The following is a 22,061-nucleotide window of genomic DNA, read 5'->3' as shown; positions in this document are numbered from 1 at the left end:
GGTTTCGAATTAAATATACAAAATTATATTTAATGTTTCTTTTAATTTGTTATTGAAATTCAATTTCGAAATTGTAACGTACCAAAAAATAATATTTATGCATTCTGTGTAGTAATACTTTGAACTAAATTGAAGTATTAAAATGTATTACAAATTTTTCTTTATTTTATAGAAAAATATTTGTATGTGTATCTATTGAATATGAAATATATCGATACTAAAATAATAACTTGAAAATACATACATAAAATTTCTTTAATTTGCAAAAAATAGTTTATAATTATAATAAAATGTTTATTGAATTATTTGCATGAATCGAATTATGAAAAAGACAGGCGCGTCAAGTATGTTGCTGCTGGAGATCTTGCTCATTTTCGATTTTTTATGTCCACAATTTTCTACTTGTTATCGATGTAAAAGTCCCTTTTTAGTTTCCGCGCCTCTCATTACACTATTACATTTCATTCTTTTATTTTAATGTGTCGTTATACTTCAAATGTCATTCGTACTTTGTGTAGTATATTATAATTATGAGGAAAATTATTCTATGCAACATGTCCAAAGGATGTCTACATCATAAGGATGCCTTCAAGATGCCGCTCGGAGAACTGTGTTCTATGCGACTTTTTAAATAGATATATTTGAAATATTATTTTGATTTCACCTGTTTTTTTATGACATTATCTTTGGTATCTTTTTTCTGCAAAATAAATTTGACGCCTTTTTTTCTACATTTTTAATGTCTTTTTCGATTAATTTCATATACATGGATATATTATAGATATTCATAGAATATGCATATATGTCTATTACACGAATATACTTTTATGTTCATTAATGGACATACATATTGTATTTTATGTATATCCTGGATCAATAACGGATATTCATTGAATGTCTTATGCTATCTGGGTATTTAACATGATTTTACAATAATAAGTTAAAATGATCCGATATGTCTTGAGCACATACAGTTTGCTTTTATAATTATAATTCCATAAGCTTATATATGGTTAATACATGTATATCTTTAGGGAAAAAAAACAACCGTTTTAATCAGCCAGTTACTGACAATGAGTTCCAACAAAGAAAGCAGGAAGCAATTAGAGATATTTTCACTTCAGCTTCTACACCGTCCGTTAGAATTTTCAGCGTGTGGACTTTTCACTCTGGATCGAACTCTTGTAACATCAGTAAGAAATAATTTATCATTTTTCTGCATACTCCCGGGTGAAAATGTGTTTGGACGATACAAATTTCTATATTAGGTCCCGTGGGGAATATTGTAGCATGCCAATATCGGAAATCCAGTCGGGCACTACCTAATATTTTATTTAGACACTAGATAGAACTGTGCGGAGGTACCAAGATGGGAAAATTAGCCGGGGACTATTTAGCAACGGCTAGTGAGGCAGGATAATAATAGCTATATTTTAATGTAACTATTATATCTCCAAAATTGATTTGTTTCGGAGGAAAGATGAATACCTTAATAAAAGTAATTTCCTTTAAAATTATATAATAATAATAAGGATGAATAAAATTAAATAATAAGAACGAGAAGGGCTATGAGACTAACGAATATTTAAAAATTAAAAAATTTTAATGACACGTAATAATAGTACATACAATAACAAAAACAGACATATATGTTTCGACTCCAATCGGGTCATTATCAATATTAAATAAAATTTTTTAATTTAATACAATAATAGTCAGTTACTTAAAAATAGGCAGTAGTTAATAAATTCTAACGAAATTGTAGATGATTCGTAGATTCAGAAAAGTACAGTAATATAAGACAGAACAGGCCGCCTTAGTAAAAATTGATTATAATAGTAGATATTTGTTACCGTGACCAGTACCAGTAAAGACATTATATTTATAAAAATCTGTTGGAAAATATAATCGTATAAATATGTATAAATTGATGTTATATCATATATATAAATAATTGTCAGTTTTTTAAGTGACTGGTTAGAATGAAATTTCAGCAGTACCATCTCGCGAGCCAGGACCTAGACAATTGTCCAACATTGAGGCTACACTGTACCGCGAATCAGGGCCTAGATAGTTTTTTTAATATTGAGACCAGCTATTATTGCTATTACCTCTCAGTATAGCCCAAGCTAGCCTTCCAACATAGCGCCTACATTAACTCATAGAAAACTAGATGAAGCTCTTACAGCACCAAGTCATAATTTCCACCGGGGTAAATTTTAAGATATAAATGAATAACAATATAATTATTTTAGATAGCTGGTGCCGTTACAACGTATCTTGTGATACTTATACAGTTCCAAAAAGAGGATGATACGAAAGATAATTTCGATAACATCTTAAAGAACGCCACGCAGATGCTGAAGAACGCTTCGACGCTTCACAACTTCTCGGCAGGAAGATAGGATGAAATGTTTCCTAAATTAGGACAAACAGCTTCTTCTTTTATTCTTGTTTTCTTATGTTCTTGATTCTATAATAAAGCTTCCTAAAAGTTAGTATGTGTGCCGCCCATTTATTTGAAAAATATTCATGATTGAAAGAATTATGTTAATTAATTAAGAGATAAATGTCTAACGCTGTATTGTAAAAAAAAGAAGATTCCATGATATCAGGAAATCAAAATAATAAAATAAAGTATGTAAATATGTATGTATATATGTATAACATGTGTCATCATATATGTATAACATGTATCTTTATTTCCTTTTTTGTTACTTTTATCTACCGTTTTGTACAATATAATATAAAAGTATCTGAACAATTTAGATACTTTTTAGGTTCTTTTAACAGAAAAAGAGAAAAAATAGAAAAAGAAAAACAACAAATTGCGTAAACAAGTTTTATTTCATATGAAATTATTACTTATGTAAGTAGGTACATACAAAAATGTTTGTGGATAATGAAAATTATAATCGTACATATGTCAAAGAGATAAGCTACCGTGCATTTTGTAGAATACCTTATTTTTGTTTTTATTTGAATCTTTAAAGCTATTTCCTTGATCTTTATTTGAAATGAAAATTTAAAGTTCTTTGATAAAGATATGAATAAAAAAAACTTAATTTCCAATTCAGCTTAATGTTCAACTATAATATAGTAAAAATGCAGGGACTAAAAAAAATACTACTTACTAATGTGAGGAATTTTTCCTGCATCAGTAATAAGCTCTATATAGATCGAGCTTTGATGCTTGGAACCAATCAAGAGAGACCACATCACATGATCAGTCTTCTCTTATGAGGTCTTTAGTCGCCATTCACTAAATATTAACCAGGACGTACTAATGCATATTAAAATCGTTGTACTGATTTAATCTGCATAAAAGTAAAATGCAAATAATTCAAATTATAAAATACAGATTTTACTTAACAGTATGTGTGATAAACTTGAAGATTTCATGGTTTAATTTATTTTTGTATTTATATTAAACACATATATTTCGGTAATTTGTGTACGACATCTTTAATGTGCATCAGGGCGCACTGAGTGTACCCAATCGAATTCGCTATGAAATTACCTAGGCGGTGAAGCATATAAAAACACTTGCACAAAGTTGAGACTTAGAGAAAAACGATAATTTATATAACAATCAAAAATTAAATTTCTAATATAACGACATAAAATGTATAAATAAATACTCTTGTACCTACATATCTAAACTTAAAAGATATCGTACAAAAGAATACTCAGGTACAAATACAGATATATATAAGGATCTAGATAATGCACTTAGATACAGCTAAAGTATTTAGATACTTTTATCTAATATGTTCCAACGCCGTTGATTTCTTTTTACTACGCTAAAAAAGAAGCAATGATGAAATGAGTGAACAATGTCTACATTAAAAACATATTTTATTTGACAACCGCTACTTTTCAACACGAACTATAGCGTCGCAAGTAAACCAACGCGATTAAGTATCTATATCTGTTGCGCATATCTCGTAAGTACATTTTTTTTTATCTTGACGTAGTTATTTAACAGTACGTAATCGGCCCCAAATCGCGATAATATCTAACATATCGCTATCGGTTTGACCTATTTTATAACATCGCATAGTATTCAGGAAAATTCTATTCCTTAATGAATTATACCTAAACATGCACGTCTCTGACAGCCACTAAACTCTTCGTAACATCATCTCTAGTTCAAGGCAAATTTCGCCATGGAATGACTTTCGAGATGAATATTTAGCAACGAATCAATCGTTTCTATCATGCAATCATTGATTTGCAATCATCATTCGTAATTTCTTTTTAAATCTTTTCGTTCCGTTAAAATGCAACTCGCAATAAATGTAAGCGCTATAAATTATTTATGTACAATTATGCTGCTTGAAAATCAAGATTACAAGAGCATCAGATATTCAAAACACAAAAAGCCGCCTTATCAAAGATCCAGACTTTCGGATTATGCTTCATATCGATAATAATTATCGCTCTGTTACCTTAAATGCGTCGATTAAAAATATAGATCAAATGATATTCTGAATTATTATATTGATTTAGAGATACTCTTAGCTACCTCGACCGATCTTTCAAGTGTTTCGGATCTCAGGACGGCAAAATATCTAACTCAAGCACATTCTGAGTATTCGATACTCGATCGTCGCTCTTGTGCACTAGGACATCCTTGAAGTCCCTTAGTTTTTGCGGCTGAAGGGTCGCGTTGGGATTTCTTGGAAGTGTGGCGATGGGATTAGTATTGTGATTCATGTAGGGTTTCTCGTAACGATTGATACCATTTGCTGATTCCGAATTGTGTCGTCGCTTCACCGTGGTTTCCACATTCGATTGCTTCGGTGACAAGTCCTCGAAGCACGGCACCGTTTGCATTGACACCGTGTTTCGGCAATCGTTGAAAAGAGATCTGGGATTGAGAGTAACCTCGCGAGCGGATCCAAAGTGTTTGAAACCGGCGCAAATCGGTGAATTGTTCATGAAGCTACTATCGGCGGGAAGGCATGATTCAGTAATTCTTTTTTCGATTTTAATCTCGGTGACGTTCTGTCTGATTAATAAATCCGGCGCCGCTTCCGGTAGCGGCTCCTGGGAGATCGGCGGCCACTTAAGATCGCGCGCCATGTCTCGTTCAATAGCTAGAAACTTCCGTCGAGATTTATCCAAGTCATGCCAGCGATAGCGCAATTTGCCAAACACGAGGTACTCCACAAACAGATACTCAACCAATAGCGCAATCACGAAATTTACTATGCCATAGCCGACTAGGATGAAGCGAAAGCCTAGATCGTCAGGCAGCATGAGTTCGAACCAATTAACCAGCCACTCGAAAGGACATATTGCGAGATAGATGGAAAAGAGACTAAGAAACACGAAGGAGGTGAGTAGGCCATAATTAGTGAAAAGGGACTTTCTATATGGCGGTCCTTTGGAGAACGCTACCGCCAAGATGATATACTGCATAGAACTGACGATGAAGACCGTGTAATTCTCTAAGCAGCTTACGTCATCCTTGTCCTCGGTTGCGGTAACGTTGAATGGTACAAACCATGGCATCTGCCGCAAGTGCCAGAGACACGTGTATTGGAAGGTCGCAACGATCAGAAGTTGGGTGATCAGACTGAGTATTGGTGATGTGCTGATGAGACTATTGAGCGGTGCTATTTTTACCAGTGGGCCCTCATAGGCCTCGGTGCGACCGAAAAAGAAAGCGAATATGGAAATAATGAAGAGATCAATGTACAAAAACTCGATGTCCGTCAAATTGGACTCGATGCTGTAGAGGAGCATCACCGAGATAAATTGCGTGAGTGAGTAGGCAGCCATGTATTTAAAAATGCCAAAGGAAGTCACTAATGCGGCGCGACCTTCTCGTATCACCGTCAAAACGCAGGAGATGTTGGTTTCGCGACTGGTGAAAGGCGAAGCAACGGAAGATTCCGTGTCCGACAAGGATATCCCGGTGTGCGCCGCTTTCAACGCGCCGCAATCGTTAGCACCGTCTCCCACCATGGCTGCGGAAAAAGAAATTTTATGTCAAATTATTAAGATTCACAAGTTGTCTTTTTGATTCGCCGCATTTGTCATTCCATTAACCCTCCGGAGCTGACATAGATCTATTGAACCCACTCAATTAGCATATTCTCTATGTTACACCTGCAAATTTAAATTATTGCCAAAAAATTCTATGTATTCAATTAAATGAGACGTTTGATGATTTTTTATTCGTGAATAAAATTCTGTAGTATTACAACGTTTCTGATTCGACATCACTTTGTAATTATATATGGCTTATTAGTTCAATTATGTATACAATTATTTTTGCATTATCAAGTAACATTTTTATAGTTTATATTTTTACTTACAATAATCGCGTGCAATAATAATAGATATGTATATGTCGCTAAGACTAATATTCTTATGCAACAGCACTGTGCCATCGGTGGATCGTAGTCTTAGAATATATTTAGTATTTACACATAGGGGAGACCGAGGAACTATGAGTCACAAAAATTCAAACTCTTAAAAGTGCATCTAAATATACAAATTTTTATATCATTTTTTTTTTATAATTAAAGTATAATGCATGTTTTAAAATTTAATAAGTATATTTAGTAAATATTTATTAGTTTCTAAGAAAAAAATAAAAAATATTTTTTAAGAAAAATGACTCATGGTGTCCCATACCCGGGATACCATAAGTCATACAGAAAATAGTAGAATTATGCAAAAAATAACGGTAACGAAAGTTGAAAAGTATTTTCAATTAACTCACACATCCTTAGCATAGTTGCTAATACAATAAAATATAATTAATAATTATTTAATAATAAAATAAAAAGTTAAGAAAATAAATGAGAAATAAACATTGATATGAAATAAAAAATTTATTACGATAGAATAAAATTAATTGCTTAGAAGTATAAACTGCCCTTTTAGTACATATATTTTCTGTATTGTCCCGTTTCATTATGAGTATTTATTGCATGACCTATATGATACCTCAATTATACATTTAATAGAAAACTATAAAAAATAAATGTTAGATTATTACTTGTAATGTAGTAAGTTGAGAAAAGATGCGCAAAACTTGCACCTTATCTTCATACATGTATCTTCTACTACAAAAACAATATTAAAACGTTTTTATGCAGTAAAAAAGTTACTATTGCACCACATTAATGATCGACGTTTTTCAATACAATGGAATTTAATTACTGCCACCTAGATAAAAAATATGCGCAACGAAGTAACAGTCGTATTGTACCAGTAGTATTAATTTAAACATTCTAGATTATGTTAAACAATCAATGACCTGTGATCTCCGTGATGGGGCCCCAGTTTCCCCTACATATATATTCTTTTATATACAAATTATATAATTTTGGTTTCTTGGAATTAATTAATGCCTTGTACAAGTGATGTCGTGCTCCGTATGAAAACGAATCATAATCGGATCAATCGCAACCGTTATCACATATATTTATTTTATACATATACAAGAGGACTAGGATTATTAAGTCTAAGAACGTAAAGAGAGAGATTAAGCAATTTCATAAGGCTTGATATACAATGCTGGACTGAAACTGATATCTCAGTGAGAAATGATAATAAAATCGACGTCGATTTGATTTTTTCAACGTAAAACCGACATCGATTCGATTCGATTCCATTATCATTTTTCACTGGGATTTGAAAGGAGTTACAAGTATTCTTTAGACCTAGGTGACGTTCTTAGAAATCGATAGTCCATTCCACTTCTAGTATCATTATTAGTTAACATAAATTAAATGGGTCTTATAGATCTAACGTGTAACTGTATGTTACAGATTTTAACATCAGCTTCGGAAGATTAGAGATGCGTTATATATTGACCAATATAGATGTTTTTTTGTGTTTACACTTACCAACATAATATCCCAAGGACTGCAGTTCTTGAACCAACTGCTGCTTCTGATCCGGTGACATTCTCGCAAAAATGGCACCGCGAGTCACCACCTTAGGTATCAGTTCTGGATAATACTGCTTTATTAATGCCCACGTTTTTCCTGTCAACGCGAACGCGTACTTGTTCTTGGAATATTGCACACTGTAATTCAAATAGATCAATAGATTTACATTATCCAATAATTTTAATAGATCTTGTCACACTGTTTAAGAATACAGATACTTACTCATCCGATAAATAATTGATATCGTTCTCCAACTTAGTATTACCGAAGGAACCGCTCTCGACAGTATCCAAACTAACCACACTGTTCAGATCGGATATTTCGCTGAGATCGGGTTGACTATTTGGTGAAGTTGGTGATGGTTGACTATCGCTCTTTGTGAAGTAAATCTGTGGTTTCGTCTGATTCTGTTGATTCGTCGAGACAGCGATCACAGGAGTACCTGGCTTCACGATATCGCAGTCTCTGGCCACTGAGAGTGCGGTCAACATATTGTCGCCCGTTACCATCACCGTCTTAATGCACGCAGTGTTCAGTTCGGCGATCACCGGTGAAGTCTCGGGCTTTAATCGGTTCTCCATAATTATGAGCGCTAAGAATGTCAAGTCAATCTCGGCGGCTTCACGATTTATGCGTTGTACCTTGGCGTACGGAAGACGATTCAGAGATTTGTGCGCGAGAGCGATCACTCGATATCCTTCGGATGTATATTCTTGTAGAACAGCTGTGAAATCTGGAGGAACTACAAAAAGAACAAGTAGAAATGTCATTTGTATTAATAGAATTAAAACAATAAGATTTAATGACTACGTAAGATTTTATACTAAATTGTAAGTCTTTAAACTTAACGTGACTCTCCATTATTGCATGGTAAAATAATTAAGATTGAATTCACAAGAAATGCTTGACACAAATTTATTACGTAACTCACTCGTCTTATGAGTAGAAAAATCTCTTTATGCTATTCGTTATCGTCTGACAAATATATCTTATCCTCCTCTCTATATTCCCCACCATTAGTTACTTACAAAATATAATCCAACTGTAAAGACTTACTGGATTCTGCTCTTGAGAGACTGAGGATCATCTCTGGACTACCCTTGCAATAAAGATCATAATGATTGGCGCCCAATGTCCTGGTAATCACGCTCATCCTTTGAAGACTTGATGTAAAGGGAAACTGCCGGACAATGCCTACTTCTAGTCCTTGTTCGCCCAGTTCCGTCGCAGAATCGTTAAACGCAGCGTCACACAGGTTATTGAGAGATATACCGTCTATCACATCGGAAGACATGGAGTTTTGTCGACTGAGCGTACCGCCCAAATCGTTGGGCAGTCTTTTAAGAAGCTTAGAGTTTTTTGCTGGCCTGACGATCGTCGGGAAAAGCATAGAAAATTTAGATGTATCGGATACATCAGGTTCCTCCAGCGTCCATCCAGTGGATTCAAATAATTTCAAATCGAGCGGGTCACCCATCAATTGATTATCGATTATGGTGAGTCCATGGCATGTAACCATGCCAATAAGAACTTCGGATAACGATAGACTAGCGATGTCCTTGACAGGTAACTGAAACTTGCCATCTGATACACTCACCACGCCCCACATATCCAAACCGTCTTCGGTTAATGTTCCAGTCTTATCGAAGCAAATGCAATCGATGGATCCCGACACGTTAATCGTTCTCGGACTCGTGCAGTATATTTTTTTCTTTTCCAATCTACGTTGCGCTACGAGACGTCCAACTGTCATGGCAGCTGGCAACGCCGGCGGTACAACAATAGTGATGAGATCTAACGCTTCCAAAGCAATGTGACTACTGTCAACGCCTCTCATTACTTTTGTCACGATGGTATAAATAACGCCGACGCTGGCTATGCACGCTAATAATAAGACGAATTTATACGAGTCCTGCTCGAACTTGAAATCCACAGGTGGAGGATACATAATGGATCGCACAAGATCACCTTTGCTGGTATTGAAACCTGTTCTGATAACCACAGCTAGAACCTAATGTTACAACACAATCATTTCCATTTATATAACATTAAAATACCAATTTACAAATATAAAATTTATATGTTAAATAAATTTACCTTTTCACTACCGTAGTATCTTGTTTGAATAACTCTGGTACCGCAGAAAAGCGTATGCCTAGCATGTTCTTTGGTATTATATATCACATCGTTGGAAGAAGGAACTGGTGTTTTTGTGACAGGTACTGATTCCCCCGTCAGCATAGACTCGTTGAGAATGCAATTGCCAGTTAGCAACACGGCATCGCATGGCATTAGACATCCATGAGACGGAATTACCAAAACGTCACCGGGCACCAAGCGTTCGGCCGGCACTATCGCAGTTTGACCGGTTGTACGATCTTGCATCACCGTGGCGACGTCAGACGAATGTACTGTCGACCGCAAATTATGCTGATTCTAAGATGAACAAAATTCGATCAGATTAATAATGACGAAGGATATATAGGAACGATAAAAGAAAAAGGAAAAGTGACTCACTCGTCGTGTTTGGAAGACTGCCATTATAATGCCGGCACTTGACATCGCGAGAATGACCATGGCGTAGTAATAATAGTCGTCCGCGACCCACAAACAAAAACTAAATAGTTGGAAGACGTAAAACGGGTTGAGCACTTCGAGGCATAACAGTGTTAATATGCTCTTCACGGGAATCACAATCTCGTTATTGCCATAAACATTACGCCTATCGATGTAAATAGTCCAATTAATTAATTTAAACGACATTAAAATGTCATGATTGATGAATTATGACGCATTCTCATTAGTGACCATTTCTATATTAATATAGATTAGTTTTAATTAACTTACTTTTCATCTTTTTATAGTTTTTCAAATTAGAAAAAGATGATGAGTAAGTTGAATCGAGATTAAAGTTAATCTATATTGATGGAAATGGAAATAAAAGACACTCAAATTATGTAGTTCAGCTTTTACCTCATGTACTGTTCCTGAGAACTAAGACCTTGTGCTTGATGTAATGTGGATGTTAGAACGTCGATATCGAGGCCACGCAATTTCAAGAACTCCGATCTCTCTGGATCCCAGACGTAGGTCAGCTTCTTGCAATTGAAAATAGTAATGGATGGCACCTCTAAAAATACTTTCTCGTTTAACTCCCCTATGTCTGAAATGCACAAACAATGGCGCAAAAAAGCATGCTGATTTTTACTCACGTTTGAATTGACCCCCAAAAAGATGCACAGATAACATTGTGTAAGTTTCCTTTTCTTCTTTGGTGGTTATAACACTGCCGTCCCATGCGTCATCCATCAGAGATTCTTCATGGAAAGATTTATTACTGTAAAATAAAATAATAATTTAAAAATAAATAAAGAATTGATCGAGGCTTGATGCCTAATATTTTTCTCTTTCTCTCTCTTTCTCTATATAAATTTTAAATACATTTTCTTTAATGTAATAATTTTTGTATAATATCTTAATAAAAATATAATAATTGTTAATATTTATTATAAAAAATATATTATTTTGAGTCTTCATCAGCAATCTTTCCCCCTAGCGCAACGATTGGAGTATTGCATGACAAAATGATATCTCCAACGTATTTCTTCTAAAAAATTGAACCGTTTACTGTTGTGAGGTAAATCACATACTCACAAAGTTAGAAAGCTGAGTGGCAATGAGAACTCAAGCTCACACAGTCATCGTTATTTAACCGACTGTCGAAATGACAAGACACATATTGTTCTCGCAGTTATTTTTTTAAAATTTGACGGTAATTTTTTATAATATATTAACTAGTTACAAAATGTTGCATAAGAGAGATTCATTGTTCAGTGTAAAAGCTTCGACTGTGTGAGCTTGAGTTCTCACTGCCACTCAGCTTTCTAACTTTGTGAGTATGTGACTTACCTCACAACAGTAAACGGTTCAATTTTTGAGAAGAAATACGTTGGAGATATTGCATTTTGTCATGCAATACTCCAATCGTTGCGCTAGAGGGAAAGATTGCTGATGAAGACTCAAACCATGAGTGGAAACGTTCAAAGTTAAGATTTATATTTTTAGTATTGAGAAAAATTGCGCTAATTGATAACCAGCGTCGACTCCTATTGCCTGTAATATATTTTTTATGGTTTCATTAATTGTTTTAATTAAAGAAGTCTATAAAAATTTATTAGTTTTTATTAATTTGTAATTTATCATTGTTAATATTTATTATATCTTGTTTGACAAGATGCATTAAAAACATTACTAACATAACTTCCTTAGCGGTCAAATTCCTCAGCTTCTTCACGTAATAACTTGTGTGTTTTCCTTGAAACTTCTCAATTAACAAAACAGTTTCTGCCTCTTCCAAAGAGCATTTTATGTGGGTGGCTTGAAGCATGAGATGCGGCACCCAATGAAATATCAGCCTCAGCAGACCTCCAGTAATGACAATCAGGAACCAGATAATAACGGTCCGTGCGTGGTTTCGTCTATAACTGTAACGATAATGAGCGGAAATTAAGCGGACTGCGAGGTTCAAAGAGAATTCATTTATGATTACTTGACGTAATGCAAGTGACATACCCGTAAATTTCCATCTGGTCCTCTTCACCGGGATTGATGTAATCCACGCCATTCTTCAAGTGTAGAAGACCATTTGCTCTGGTACCTGAAACGACGCCAAAATTGTTACAACGAGTAGCCATTCGCATATCGAACGTCCTGGTGAACGTTCGTTCACCAATAGCGAACTTTGTATGACTGACGCTTTCTCCGCGACGTTTCGTAAGATTCTACTTGTTAATGATATAGCAGTAGACGTGTGCAGAATGCGGCGCGTTTCTGACGGCAATGTACCACTGGTGGCCTTTATAACTCCGATCGCGTCAAATCACGAGGGGAATGAGAGAGAATGGAAATTGTGCGGTTATCGAGGATAATCGCGATAAAGTAGCGAGATAGAACAGGACAAGCGCGTTTATTTAATGTCGAGCGGTATCAATGACTACAAAACGAATTTGTTGGTAAACGAAAAATAAATGTTTGGGAGTAACGAGATAGATATATTTCTTCTTTTCTTCTTACCCTCCAACAATTCCGTCTTTTGCTCGTGCTGATGCTCGTTTGCAGTAGTCGCATTGCGACTACCAAAAACACTGTAAGCATTTCTGGTGAAACTCAAGTTTAGCTTATTCGGCGTGGGCGGCATGCTCGCGACTGAAAAAATGCAGCTCAACCGAAACTTAAGAAGGAAAATGTGACTAAAATTCTAGAATCAACAGAATTCTCTCTTTAACTCTCTTTAAACTCTCGCATTCCATGCGATATCTGTTTTCCTTTATCTTTTTTTTAACTTTTATAGAAATATCGTCTCTTCGACTTTTCTTCTGAAAATTTTTAAAGAATGTTTTCGTTCGACTTCTTTTGACCTGCCTCCTGTGTTACTTGTCTTCACTACTACGTATGGTAATTTAACACTAGCCTTAGTATCTAACGAATTATTGTCCGTATATGGGTGCTCCGTGAGGCCACCTCAGATCGCTCGATGTGAGACAGAGTTACTTGCTATGATTAAAAATTCAGCTGGGATGTTGAAACGCGAAGACAAAGGGGAAGAGGGAGAGGATGCCGAAGACGATCGGTGAGCTGCTAGGTACGACGTGGGTGCCGTTTGAACAATTGCGCTCTTCGGGACATTAACCCCGTCTGCTACCGACACCGATTGCCCGCCATTTCGGGATCCCTCTTCAAGGTCCTCGTAGCAGGTCTTGGCGACGTGTTATCCGGCATCTGGCCGGCATCGAGCTGGCACGGAAGACGCGACAATAACGACGACGACGACGACGACGACGACGTTGTCCTACGGACTCTAAAGGCCGTTTCGCGGTTGTGCCAGAACCATGAACCGATGGCAATCGTCGAGAGAGTGGCAGGAGAACAAGGATGCTGATGAGCGATTAGCAGTAGTTGGTGCTATCGCTTTGGATCTGCCCTCAGCTTCCTGGATTCGTGTCAGTCGCCAGGGTCGGTGAGCTTTCGCCAGCCGATTCGTGGCGTGATCGCCGCTCGTTCACCCTCGCTCATGCCGCGTTTCAAGTATACCAGATCCGAAGTGGCCCTGCCTGCGGAGCCGCCACGTAGCGGCCGCGGTTGCGGCTGCGGTGCTAGCACTAGATCGCAATAACAGCTCGCTGCTTTTCTCTGCGTTCCACCTTTAGCCCTTGAAGACGACGATCCGTGATCCCTGCGACCGCACGCGGCCGCTACACTAGCTTCTGCCGCCTCTCTTATGTGCTCGTGCCTCCCTTGTGCTGCTCGTTGGCGCGATCGCAAATACATTACGGGTTATAGGAGTATCCGGGATTGCCGTCGGGATGTCTCGATCGGCAGAAAGATTGTGACAGCTCACGATTTTTTACACGCCCACTACTGGGATTTTTCCTTGGAGAAACGCAACAGTCTTGGTTCTTTTTCAGTAGAGATATTATCAAACGCGCACTCACACAGTATAAGTACACTTAATGATGAGTAAACAAGTTCTTCCGATCAAACCAATCAGTACGAGAAAGAAGTTACGCAATATTAGCGCATACCAAGATTCCCCGAAATCACGAATCTATAAATAAATCACTGACTATATCAACGTCTCAATTCTCGATAATATGAAATATATGTGACAAATGGAGAGATAAGATGAGAAAGACTTCTCTACACGGAACACCAACAGATTTTACACTTTTCGCGAATACAATCGTCCTCGCGGAAAAACGACGACTTTTCCTTTCGTTGCGCTATTTTTTCAGATGATTCGCTTAAACTCTTCATTCTTTTCGGGACTTCTAAGTACAGAGAACACAGTGCAATAGTTTGTGTCTAGCATTTTACTCATAGTGCTGGTATATGGTATCGTTGGTACGCAATAGTATGTCCCGGTTTTGATCACTTGCAAATTAGGAAACGGAAAAGAAAACGCCACTCTCCTACGAGAAGTCACTTTGCGCGATGGTGTTTCTTCGGTGCGGCGCTCATTCGTGGTGTTGCCGCCAGCACACCGGGATACTGTGCCTCGCAAATGAATCGTCCTGCGTCTCCAACTCCAAAACGTTTCCTTACAGCAAGCTGCGTGCAAGTGCAAGATAATTTGCGAAAATGTGCTCGTACTAAAATGGCGGCGCGGCGCCGTCGTTTCGGAGTTGAGCTTCGAAATTGCTGACTCTGGCCAGACTGGCTGGCTGGTTAGCTGGTTGGCTGCGCAGCAATTCCTCGTGATTGCTGACCGCCAACGTCGCTCGTTGATCGAACAAACGACAAAACTTCACCAAAAGGAGATTTCCTTCATCGTGGGATATCGAAGAACACGCGGTTGAACGGTGCGACGTAGAGCTGAGGATTTATCTGCTCCGGATTGCGACCTGCCTCTGAACGTGAGCGAATCGAATATATTGCTTGGCATGAAGACCGACCGAGAGGAAGACTTGCGCCCTGAGTCGTGGCAAACTCGGCTACAGGAACGTATCTGAAAAGGGTGCTTTGTCGAACGACAAAGTCTCGAGTTAAACGGGTTCAATGCTCCAGCAGGGACAACTAAATATCTGTTGGCTGCGCTTTCAGTCCGCGCATGATGAGGAATGTAATCAATCATAGTTTACGAAAACAAGCATTAGATAAGTTTTATCTAGCACTTGTGTACTTCGTTTTCGTAAAGCCGATTGCGCAGGAATATTACGAGGATAAAGATATCATTCAGATTATCATACGAAATATCGTTTCATACGCAATACGCTGTTTTTAACGCTCAACTGCAATAATTAGTGTTTAACAAGTATCGATCACAGTTTATTTTAAAGACTTATATCTTAATTACAACTTTATCACAAATTTTATCACTTGAAATATCCTTTCGATATTTTAAAATCATATCCTTCTAGATGTCTTTATAAAATGCAACATATATTTTCAATTTTCTTTTTCTACGATATGAAGTGCATCGTTTGAAAAATAAATTGAATCTAGATTAAAAATACATTTTACCTGTCATTCGTAAATATATAAGTTCTTTTTAAATAAAATAGTAATTAAAAGGCATAATTAAAAAATCAATAAATTATTTTGTAAGATTTTTAATCGTTCGAATCGTGATTTTTACTTTGTCTATAAAAGACATTTCGAAAGTCTGGCAGGTAGAACATGCATTGTTTCCTTTGGTTTCTGTTATTGTATAGCCGCACCTGGAGTTCCCCTACCATTAGCTGCTCAACTTATAACGATGATGAACGTCGACATCATCGTCGATGCCGACCATGACTCATTTTTTCGCTAGCGCCGGCGCGACCGAGTTTCCTCGTCACCGTTCTCGCTAATTACGGTTCTGATTTAAATCATCTTTCCTTAATCAGATTTAAATCAGTTTTCCCTTCTGTCATTATTTGGTTTCTGGTAACAGATACGCATTCTTTTCACATCCATATATCGCTCCAAGCTCTGTTGACTGATCATACCGGCTGTCTTCATTCATCCAACTTCGTCTCTTCGTCTTGTACTCCGACTCCCCCCTGCCGTTTCTGCCTGCTATTTCCCTCTTCTTCCCTCGCGTCCCATGAGGTCTCATAGTTGGAATATCGAACGACCAGACCCTCGTGGTTTATACCTCGTTTTAGCTAACTTGACACTTCTGACACGTATTTTCAGTTGCGAGCATTTAAAAACCTTTATTTTGTGACAAGCTATGCATATGTTATAAAATTTCGGAGTAACTCCCATTCGAAGATATTTAACAATGCAAATATAACATTTTTAATTGAACACATTCTTGTGTTTGGATTTCTATCTTTCGATATAATTATTAATCTTAATTAACAATATATGTATACAGTTATTAATATAATCATTAATATATGTGTATACAGTTATTAATATAATTATTAATATAATGTAGATATATTATTAATCTTAATTATTAATTTCTACCTTTCGTTATAATTATTAATTAATTCCTAATATCTTTACTTTTTAAATTTTTATTATTTTATACTTATTTTTAACATTTGCAAACATTTATATGTCAAATTTTTATTAGTTATAAATTTTCATTGATTAATAACTTAAACCCGTGATCGCTAATCCTATAAATAAAGAACTTTAGAAAATTTCTCAACGTGCACCACAAGTGTTTTTCCGTTTGCAGGTGGATGGCTTTTTGTAGTAAACAGATAAGGCTTAAACATTTATATTCGCATTAGGTTCGTTGCGAAATCGCCACGATAAATTATAGCTTTGTAGTTTACTTCTTATCTACACTTAAAATCGCTCGTGTCCGCTAATAATTCGCACTACTCTTTATCGTAGCATTCGACGTTCTCAATAAATTCGAAATTCACGATTAATTGATGATTAAATATGTGAGAAAAACAAGTGGATTTTATTGCGGAGCAAAATAACTCACAAAGAAAGTGAGAACAAAAGGTTACATTTTCACAGAAAGACACTTCTCCGAACGGATAAACTAGATGAAGATAACGATTGGCGTTTCCTTAATTAAAGTGTTAAACAGAATTAAAGGCTTATCAACGTCGAAACGCTGAGCGACACATCGTTAGCAATTGAACAATATTACTTTTGTCTAAGCGGCCGTGACTTTAAACGGTGCAGAGGTCGAGGACAATATTGCTAGCTGAATTTGTTGTTCTTTTCGACTCGATTCAATTTGATGCAATTAAATATACAATTAAATATAACCGACGGCTATTTTAATGCTTGCCATTAAAAACATACGAGTAAAATTTTCTGTGACAATGATATCACTAATATCTAGCTCTCAATTAAAGAGGATATTACGCGGAGATACAATCTTGTGGCGCATTTAAATTACACTTAAATTAGCTACAAGCTTTTCTACCCACTCATAAAGATATATTTTCTGACTCGTCACGCCATAATCAACTCTAAAATATAAAACAGAATTGCTGGTTATGTAATATGACAGGATTTATGTGTATACACTTGCTGCGCACATGAATATTGCACAACTTATTAACTCTCTATAGTTTCTAAAAATTCGTCCATCAAAAAGATAGGCGAGGAGATAAGCGTAGCAATTTTATGTAATATTTCATAATTTAAAATACAAAAAACAGTAAAGACAAGTACAAAAGTCAGTATAATTATGTTAATAACACTATAATAATATCAATTACCGAAAAGTCATATTACTAAAAAATGCCTTTTATAATCAATATCTTTAAAAAGTAATATGCGTAGGCATCAAATTTTTAAAAATATACTGTCGTATTATATAATACGTTTTCAATAAACTTTTAATCTATAAGATATTTTATGAAGAATTTTATTCGAATAACGGTTACATATATACATATACATATATATATATATATATATATATCATAATAGTAAAATAAAAGAGCTACGAGCCAATTTTGTTAAAACGTTTAATATTTTACCAATGTGATTTTATTCTTATTGAGCCATATTATCATTAATTTAAGTTTTTATCTATAGATATAGACATATTAACTTTACAATATTTATTTGCATTGATACGTTTTACCTAACACGATTTTAAACCAGTTTAATCTTTGGTTTTTTAAATCGCGTGCTTTAGTTTTATGATTGGGTAAACGAACTGAAAGTCTTACCTTATCTTTGCAATTTTTTGCAAAAATATGACCCCAATATAAGTTGCGGCTAAGAGAATTATCACGTCAATTTCTTCTCTTAAGTTTCTTAATACTTCTTTTTAAAATTTTTAAGCATATCTCATTTTATTATATAACGATTATTACTTAACGTAAAATATATACACTGAAAATTGACGTAGAAAATTACGCACAAACTATAGATAGTTAACTGAAAATTGACACAAAAAATTATATACAAAGTGCACACAGTCTACCGAAAATTGGCACAAAAGATAACACACAAATGACTAAAAAACATTTCAAGTCTATATTATGTAAAATGTCTATATTATGTTAAATTTAGCATGTTGCTTATACCGAAAATGTAATTTCTCTAATCTACATATTTTAGTCGTGAGTTTATTATAATATTATTTATACAAAATGTTATAATATTATTCATATAAGATTTGATAACGTCATATTATTCATGTAAGATATTATAATATTATTCATATGCGATTGTTTAAATTGTTTATCGAACGAAACAGGTGTGTACTTTAGGAACTCATACAGGTGGTCGCGCAACACGAAATTGACAATTTAAAAGTTTATCGGTGCAAGTAGATAATAATTAGTATGACTAAAACGGCGACCGCATGGGATATTAGCGTATTAAGGATTCCGAACATAAGGCCGATAATTGGACACGACATATATTGATAAACGAAGCGAACGTTTGACACAGCGAAAGGTTCGACAAGGATGACGAGACCAATCTTTCGTCTCATAAATCAAGCTTCAATTTCATAATACACTTGGATAAACGATCTGGGGAAATCTTACCATTCGCTGTTGTATCCATCTTGATATCATTCGATGATCAACAGCTAGTAAATTACTATTTTCTCGTGGTTCTCGGTAACCTGCTTCCTCGTGAGATAAATGTAAACTGTCTTTATGCAATGCACGCTTAACTAATCCTATAACACTTCCAATAGAAACGATACTGATTTTTTTTTACAAGAGGTATATATTTTTTTCTTTTAATCCACCAACCACAGTCTATAAAAGTTGATTCTAGTTACACTTTATATCAGATTAGAACGACTACGCTCCGCCCATGTACGTTTCGAAATGGCAATAAACTCCGCAATTTGAAAGATAATTATTGAATGTAGAATTTTAAAAGTAGGGGTGCAAACCGTTGGGTTTCCGCCTACATCGCGCTGGGTTTGACAGATCCACCGCCATTTCATCGGAAGAGTACTTCGGTGGATCTTCGACACGCGAGCATTTCTCGATCGCGATCTCGCGCTCGCGCGATCGAGAAATCGACGACAATGCACGACGGCGCATCGAAAGACACTGTGCTCTCTCGCCAATACATCACATCGCCGATCGTTCTCTTTCCACCACACTAGGCATGTGCTACCGCCACCATCGGCCAAAAGTCGTCTTCTCTTATCGTTATAAGGCATTTGCTCGCCAGCCGATTCGTCAACGATCTAGATCCGCATGATAGTGTCGAGACAAAAATTTTTCAAAACTATGTCTCGCCAAAAATTCCTTCTCGATTGAAGATATCGATATTGATAATTACGCGCGCTTTGAGAAAATAGTTCATTTGTAATGATCACATAAATGACAAAATTTGAAGAATATATTTGCGATTGGTTCTGATTAGAACACTTAATTACTTTTAAAACAAATTCTGCAATTTGCAATATGCATATTTGCAAATTATATACTTTTTTTTTAACTATGTGTTTTCTTTATGTCAGTTAATTCATCTTCATATAAAATATTAAAGTACAGTTATATTTAAAAAATAAGTTTTATTGATAAAAATACTGTTCAGTCTGATTAAATTTAAGTATTAGCAACTTTCAAATAATATAGTAAAATCTGTTCAGTTTTTAAAGTTTTGTCTAAAGAAACTTTTGATCAGTGAGTCAAGAATTATAACATACTGTAATCCCAATTTCACCGAGGCCAAAAAATCCGGGGTTCTGTGCAAAATCCTTTCAGTAAAAGATGTTTAATTCTTATCTATTATCTCATTTATGTACCTAATTGATAAAACTTAATGAAACAAAGAAAAGCTTTTTATCTGTAATGTAAATAAAAAGTTTTTCTTGAAATAATACTAATTTATTTATAAATATAGAAAAAGTTCCTCAAAAAGTTTAAGCACAGTTGAAGAAATAAAATGGAAATTAATGAAATTTAATTTTGTTAAATATAAAAATCAAGAGTTCTTATACACGGACAAAAATTTACGTTTGTAACGACTTCAAGATTTAAGCCGTTTGGCGCTGTTACTAATGTGGAACTGTGATAACTCCACACTGGATTAGATACAATCGCCTGTAGGGGCGTGTTCGAATTCCCACCTGGATGCTCTCCGGATGTCATGTTATCCTTGTTATTTACCGAATGTTAAGTAAGGATGATAGGACATCTAAGAAGCATTCAGATAGGAACCTGAACACGCCTTAACGTGCGAAGGAGGCGTACTCAGTCTCGCCGAAATCATCGCAAATACAAATTTTTTCATGTGTGGAACTGTGTCAATTTTAGGATGGATTCAACACAACGCTTATTACATATTGCCTGTTGGTATGATTTAATCACTATATACTGATCAATTGATGGGGTAACAACGCCAAAGTGACACAAGCCCGCCTCTTGTAGTGATGGATAATAGTCATATAAAATCGTGAAAATTATCGAATCGCGCTATTACCAATGTGGAGTTATGACAATTCCACACTGGATTCGACACAATCGCTTGTAGCGTGGTCGAATGGCGTTGAAATCGTCGCAAAAGCAATTTTTTCCCATGTAATACAAAATAATTATGAGGAATAAATGTAAGAAAATATAAAGTATGAAAAGATGTTAAATGGAAAGATTTGAAATTCCTAAGCATGTCGTAGTATTTCTAAGTATAACGTCATGAGCGGAATATTCTTACATATATTTCTCATAAAGAGAAACATATACCCGGAAATAAAGAAATGTTTGCAAGAATCTTACCGAGAAGGCGTGAATGTTGACCATGAGGGTCTTTATTCTTTAAAGAGAATAATACAATCCATATATGTTTCAGAGATCGATGTCGTATCAAGTCTGATATTCAGACTCGACCATCGTTCATATAATTTTATTGATCGGGATATAAATCTCACTAAAGCGTCACTCCGTATGCTCAAAATCGAGTAAACGCCCCGATTGTCATGCAGCTATTTAAATAATTAATTAACGCAATAACAATTAAATATATATTAGAATTTTCTCCCATCCCAATCTTTCCATTCCCTCACGCACGCTCTTACGATTTTTCTTTCCCGTGTGTATCAGCGACAGAATTAATTTCAAAATATCGGGTTAACATTTATTTGAATTTGTACGTCATTTTTTTAAAAGTTTTTTTACGATAAGCTATACAATATAAAATATAACGGAGATTATTACCTCCTTTTTGTAAAAATAATCATTGTATAAAAATGTATAAAAT

General features: G+C 35.5%; 2 protein-coding genes across 3 annotated transcripts in view; one reads left to right on the top strand and one right to left on the bottom strand.

Moving 5' to 3' along the window:
* Positions 1-2,507, top strand: part of LOC108762303 (gustatory receptor for sugar taste 43a) — a 15,278-nt gene extending 12,771 nt beyond the window's left edge. The window contains exons 6-7 of the mRNA XM_018509241.1: positions 1,035-1,193; positions 2,256-2,507. Of these exons, the coding sequence (XP_018364743.1) occupies positions 1,035-1,193; positions 2,256-2,405 (309 nt within the window). The 3' untranslated portion in view covers positions 2,406-2,507. The remainder of the gene's footprint in view (positions 1-1,034; positions 1,194-2,255) is intronic.
* A 396-nt stretch (positions 2,508-2,903) lies between these two features.
* Positions 2,904-20,244, bottom strand: anne (polyamine-transporting ATPase anne boleyn). Of its 2 annotated transcripts, none has more exons than XM_018509246.1 (11): positions 19,385-20,244; positions 12,489-12,573; positions 12,173-12,400; positions 11,129-11,253; positions 10,890-11,046; positions 10,434-10,638; positions 10,014-10,352; positions 8,973-9,927; positions 8,139-8,658; positions 7,872-8,053; positions 2,904-5,978 (listed from the first exon to the last, which is right to left on the bottom strand). In XM_018509246.1, the coding sequence occupies exons 1-11, from the start codon at positions 19,401-19,403 to the stop codon at positions 4,558-4,560; spliced, it is 4,236 nt and encodes a 1,411-aa protein (XP_018364748.1). In that variant the 5' UTR covers positions 19,404-20,244; the 3' UTR covers positions 2,904-4,557. The 2 variants fall into 2 exon arrangements, with proteins under 2 accessions (XP_018364748.1, XP_018364746.1); XM_018509244.1 differs by lacking the exon at positions 19,385-20,244 and adding an exon at positions 12,990-13,756.
* Positions 20,245-22,061: the final 1,817 nt, after the last annotated feature.

Source organism: Trachymyrmex cornetzi, unplaced genomic scaffold (assembly GCF_001594075.2).
Source record: "Trachymyrmex cornetzi isolate Tcor2-1 unplaced genomic scaffold, Tcor1.1 scaffold293, whole genome shotgun sequence".
Taxonomy (NCBI): Eukaryota; Metazoa; Arthropoda; class Insecta; order Hymenoptera; family Formicidae; genus Trachymyrmex; species Trachymyrmex cornetzi.
This window is presented reverse-complemented; position numbering and strand designations above follow the sequence as displayed.

What these genes read in the sequence shown, in the direction of transcription:
- anne (XM_018509244.1), bottom strand. Translation starts at nt 13,113, where the DNA reads ATGCCGCCCACGCCGAATAAGCTAAACTTGAGTTTCACCAGAAATGCT. An exon ending in TCTCAGGAACAGTACATGAG is followed by an intron (nt 10,639 to 10,889) that starts GTAAAAGCTGAA and finishes TTACATCGATAG; the next exon opens with GCGTAATGTTTATGGCAATA. An exon ending in CAGTCTTCCAAACACGACGA is followed by an intron (nt 10,353 to 10,433) that starts GTGAGTCACTTT and finishes TGTTCATCTTAG; the next exon opens with AATCAGCATAATTTGCGGTC.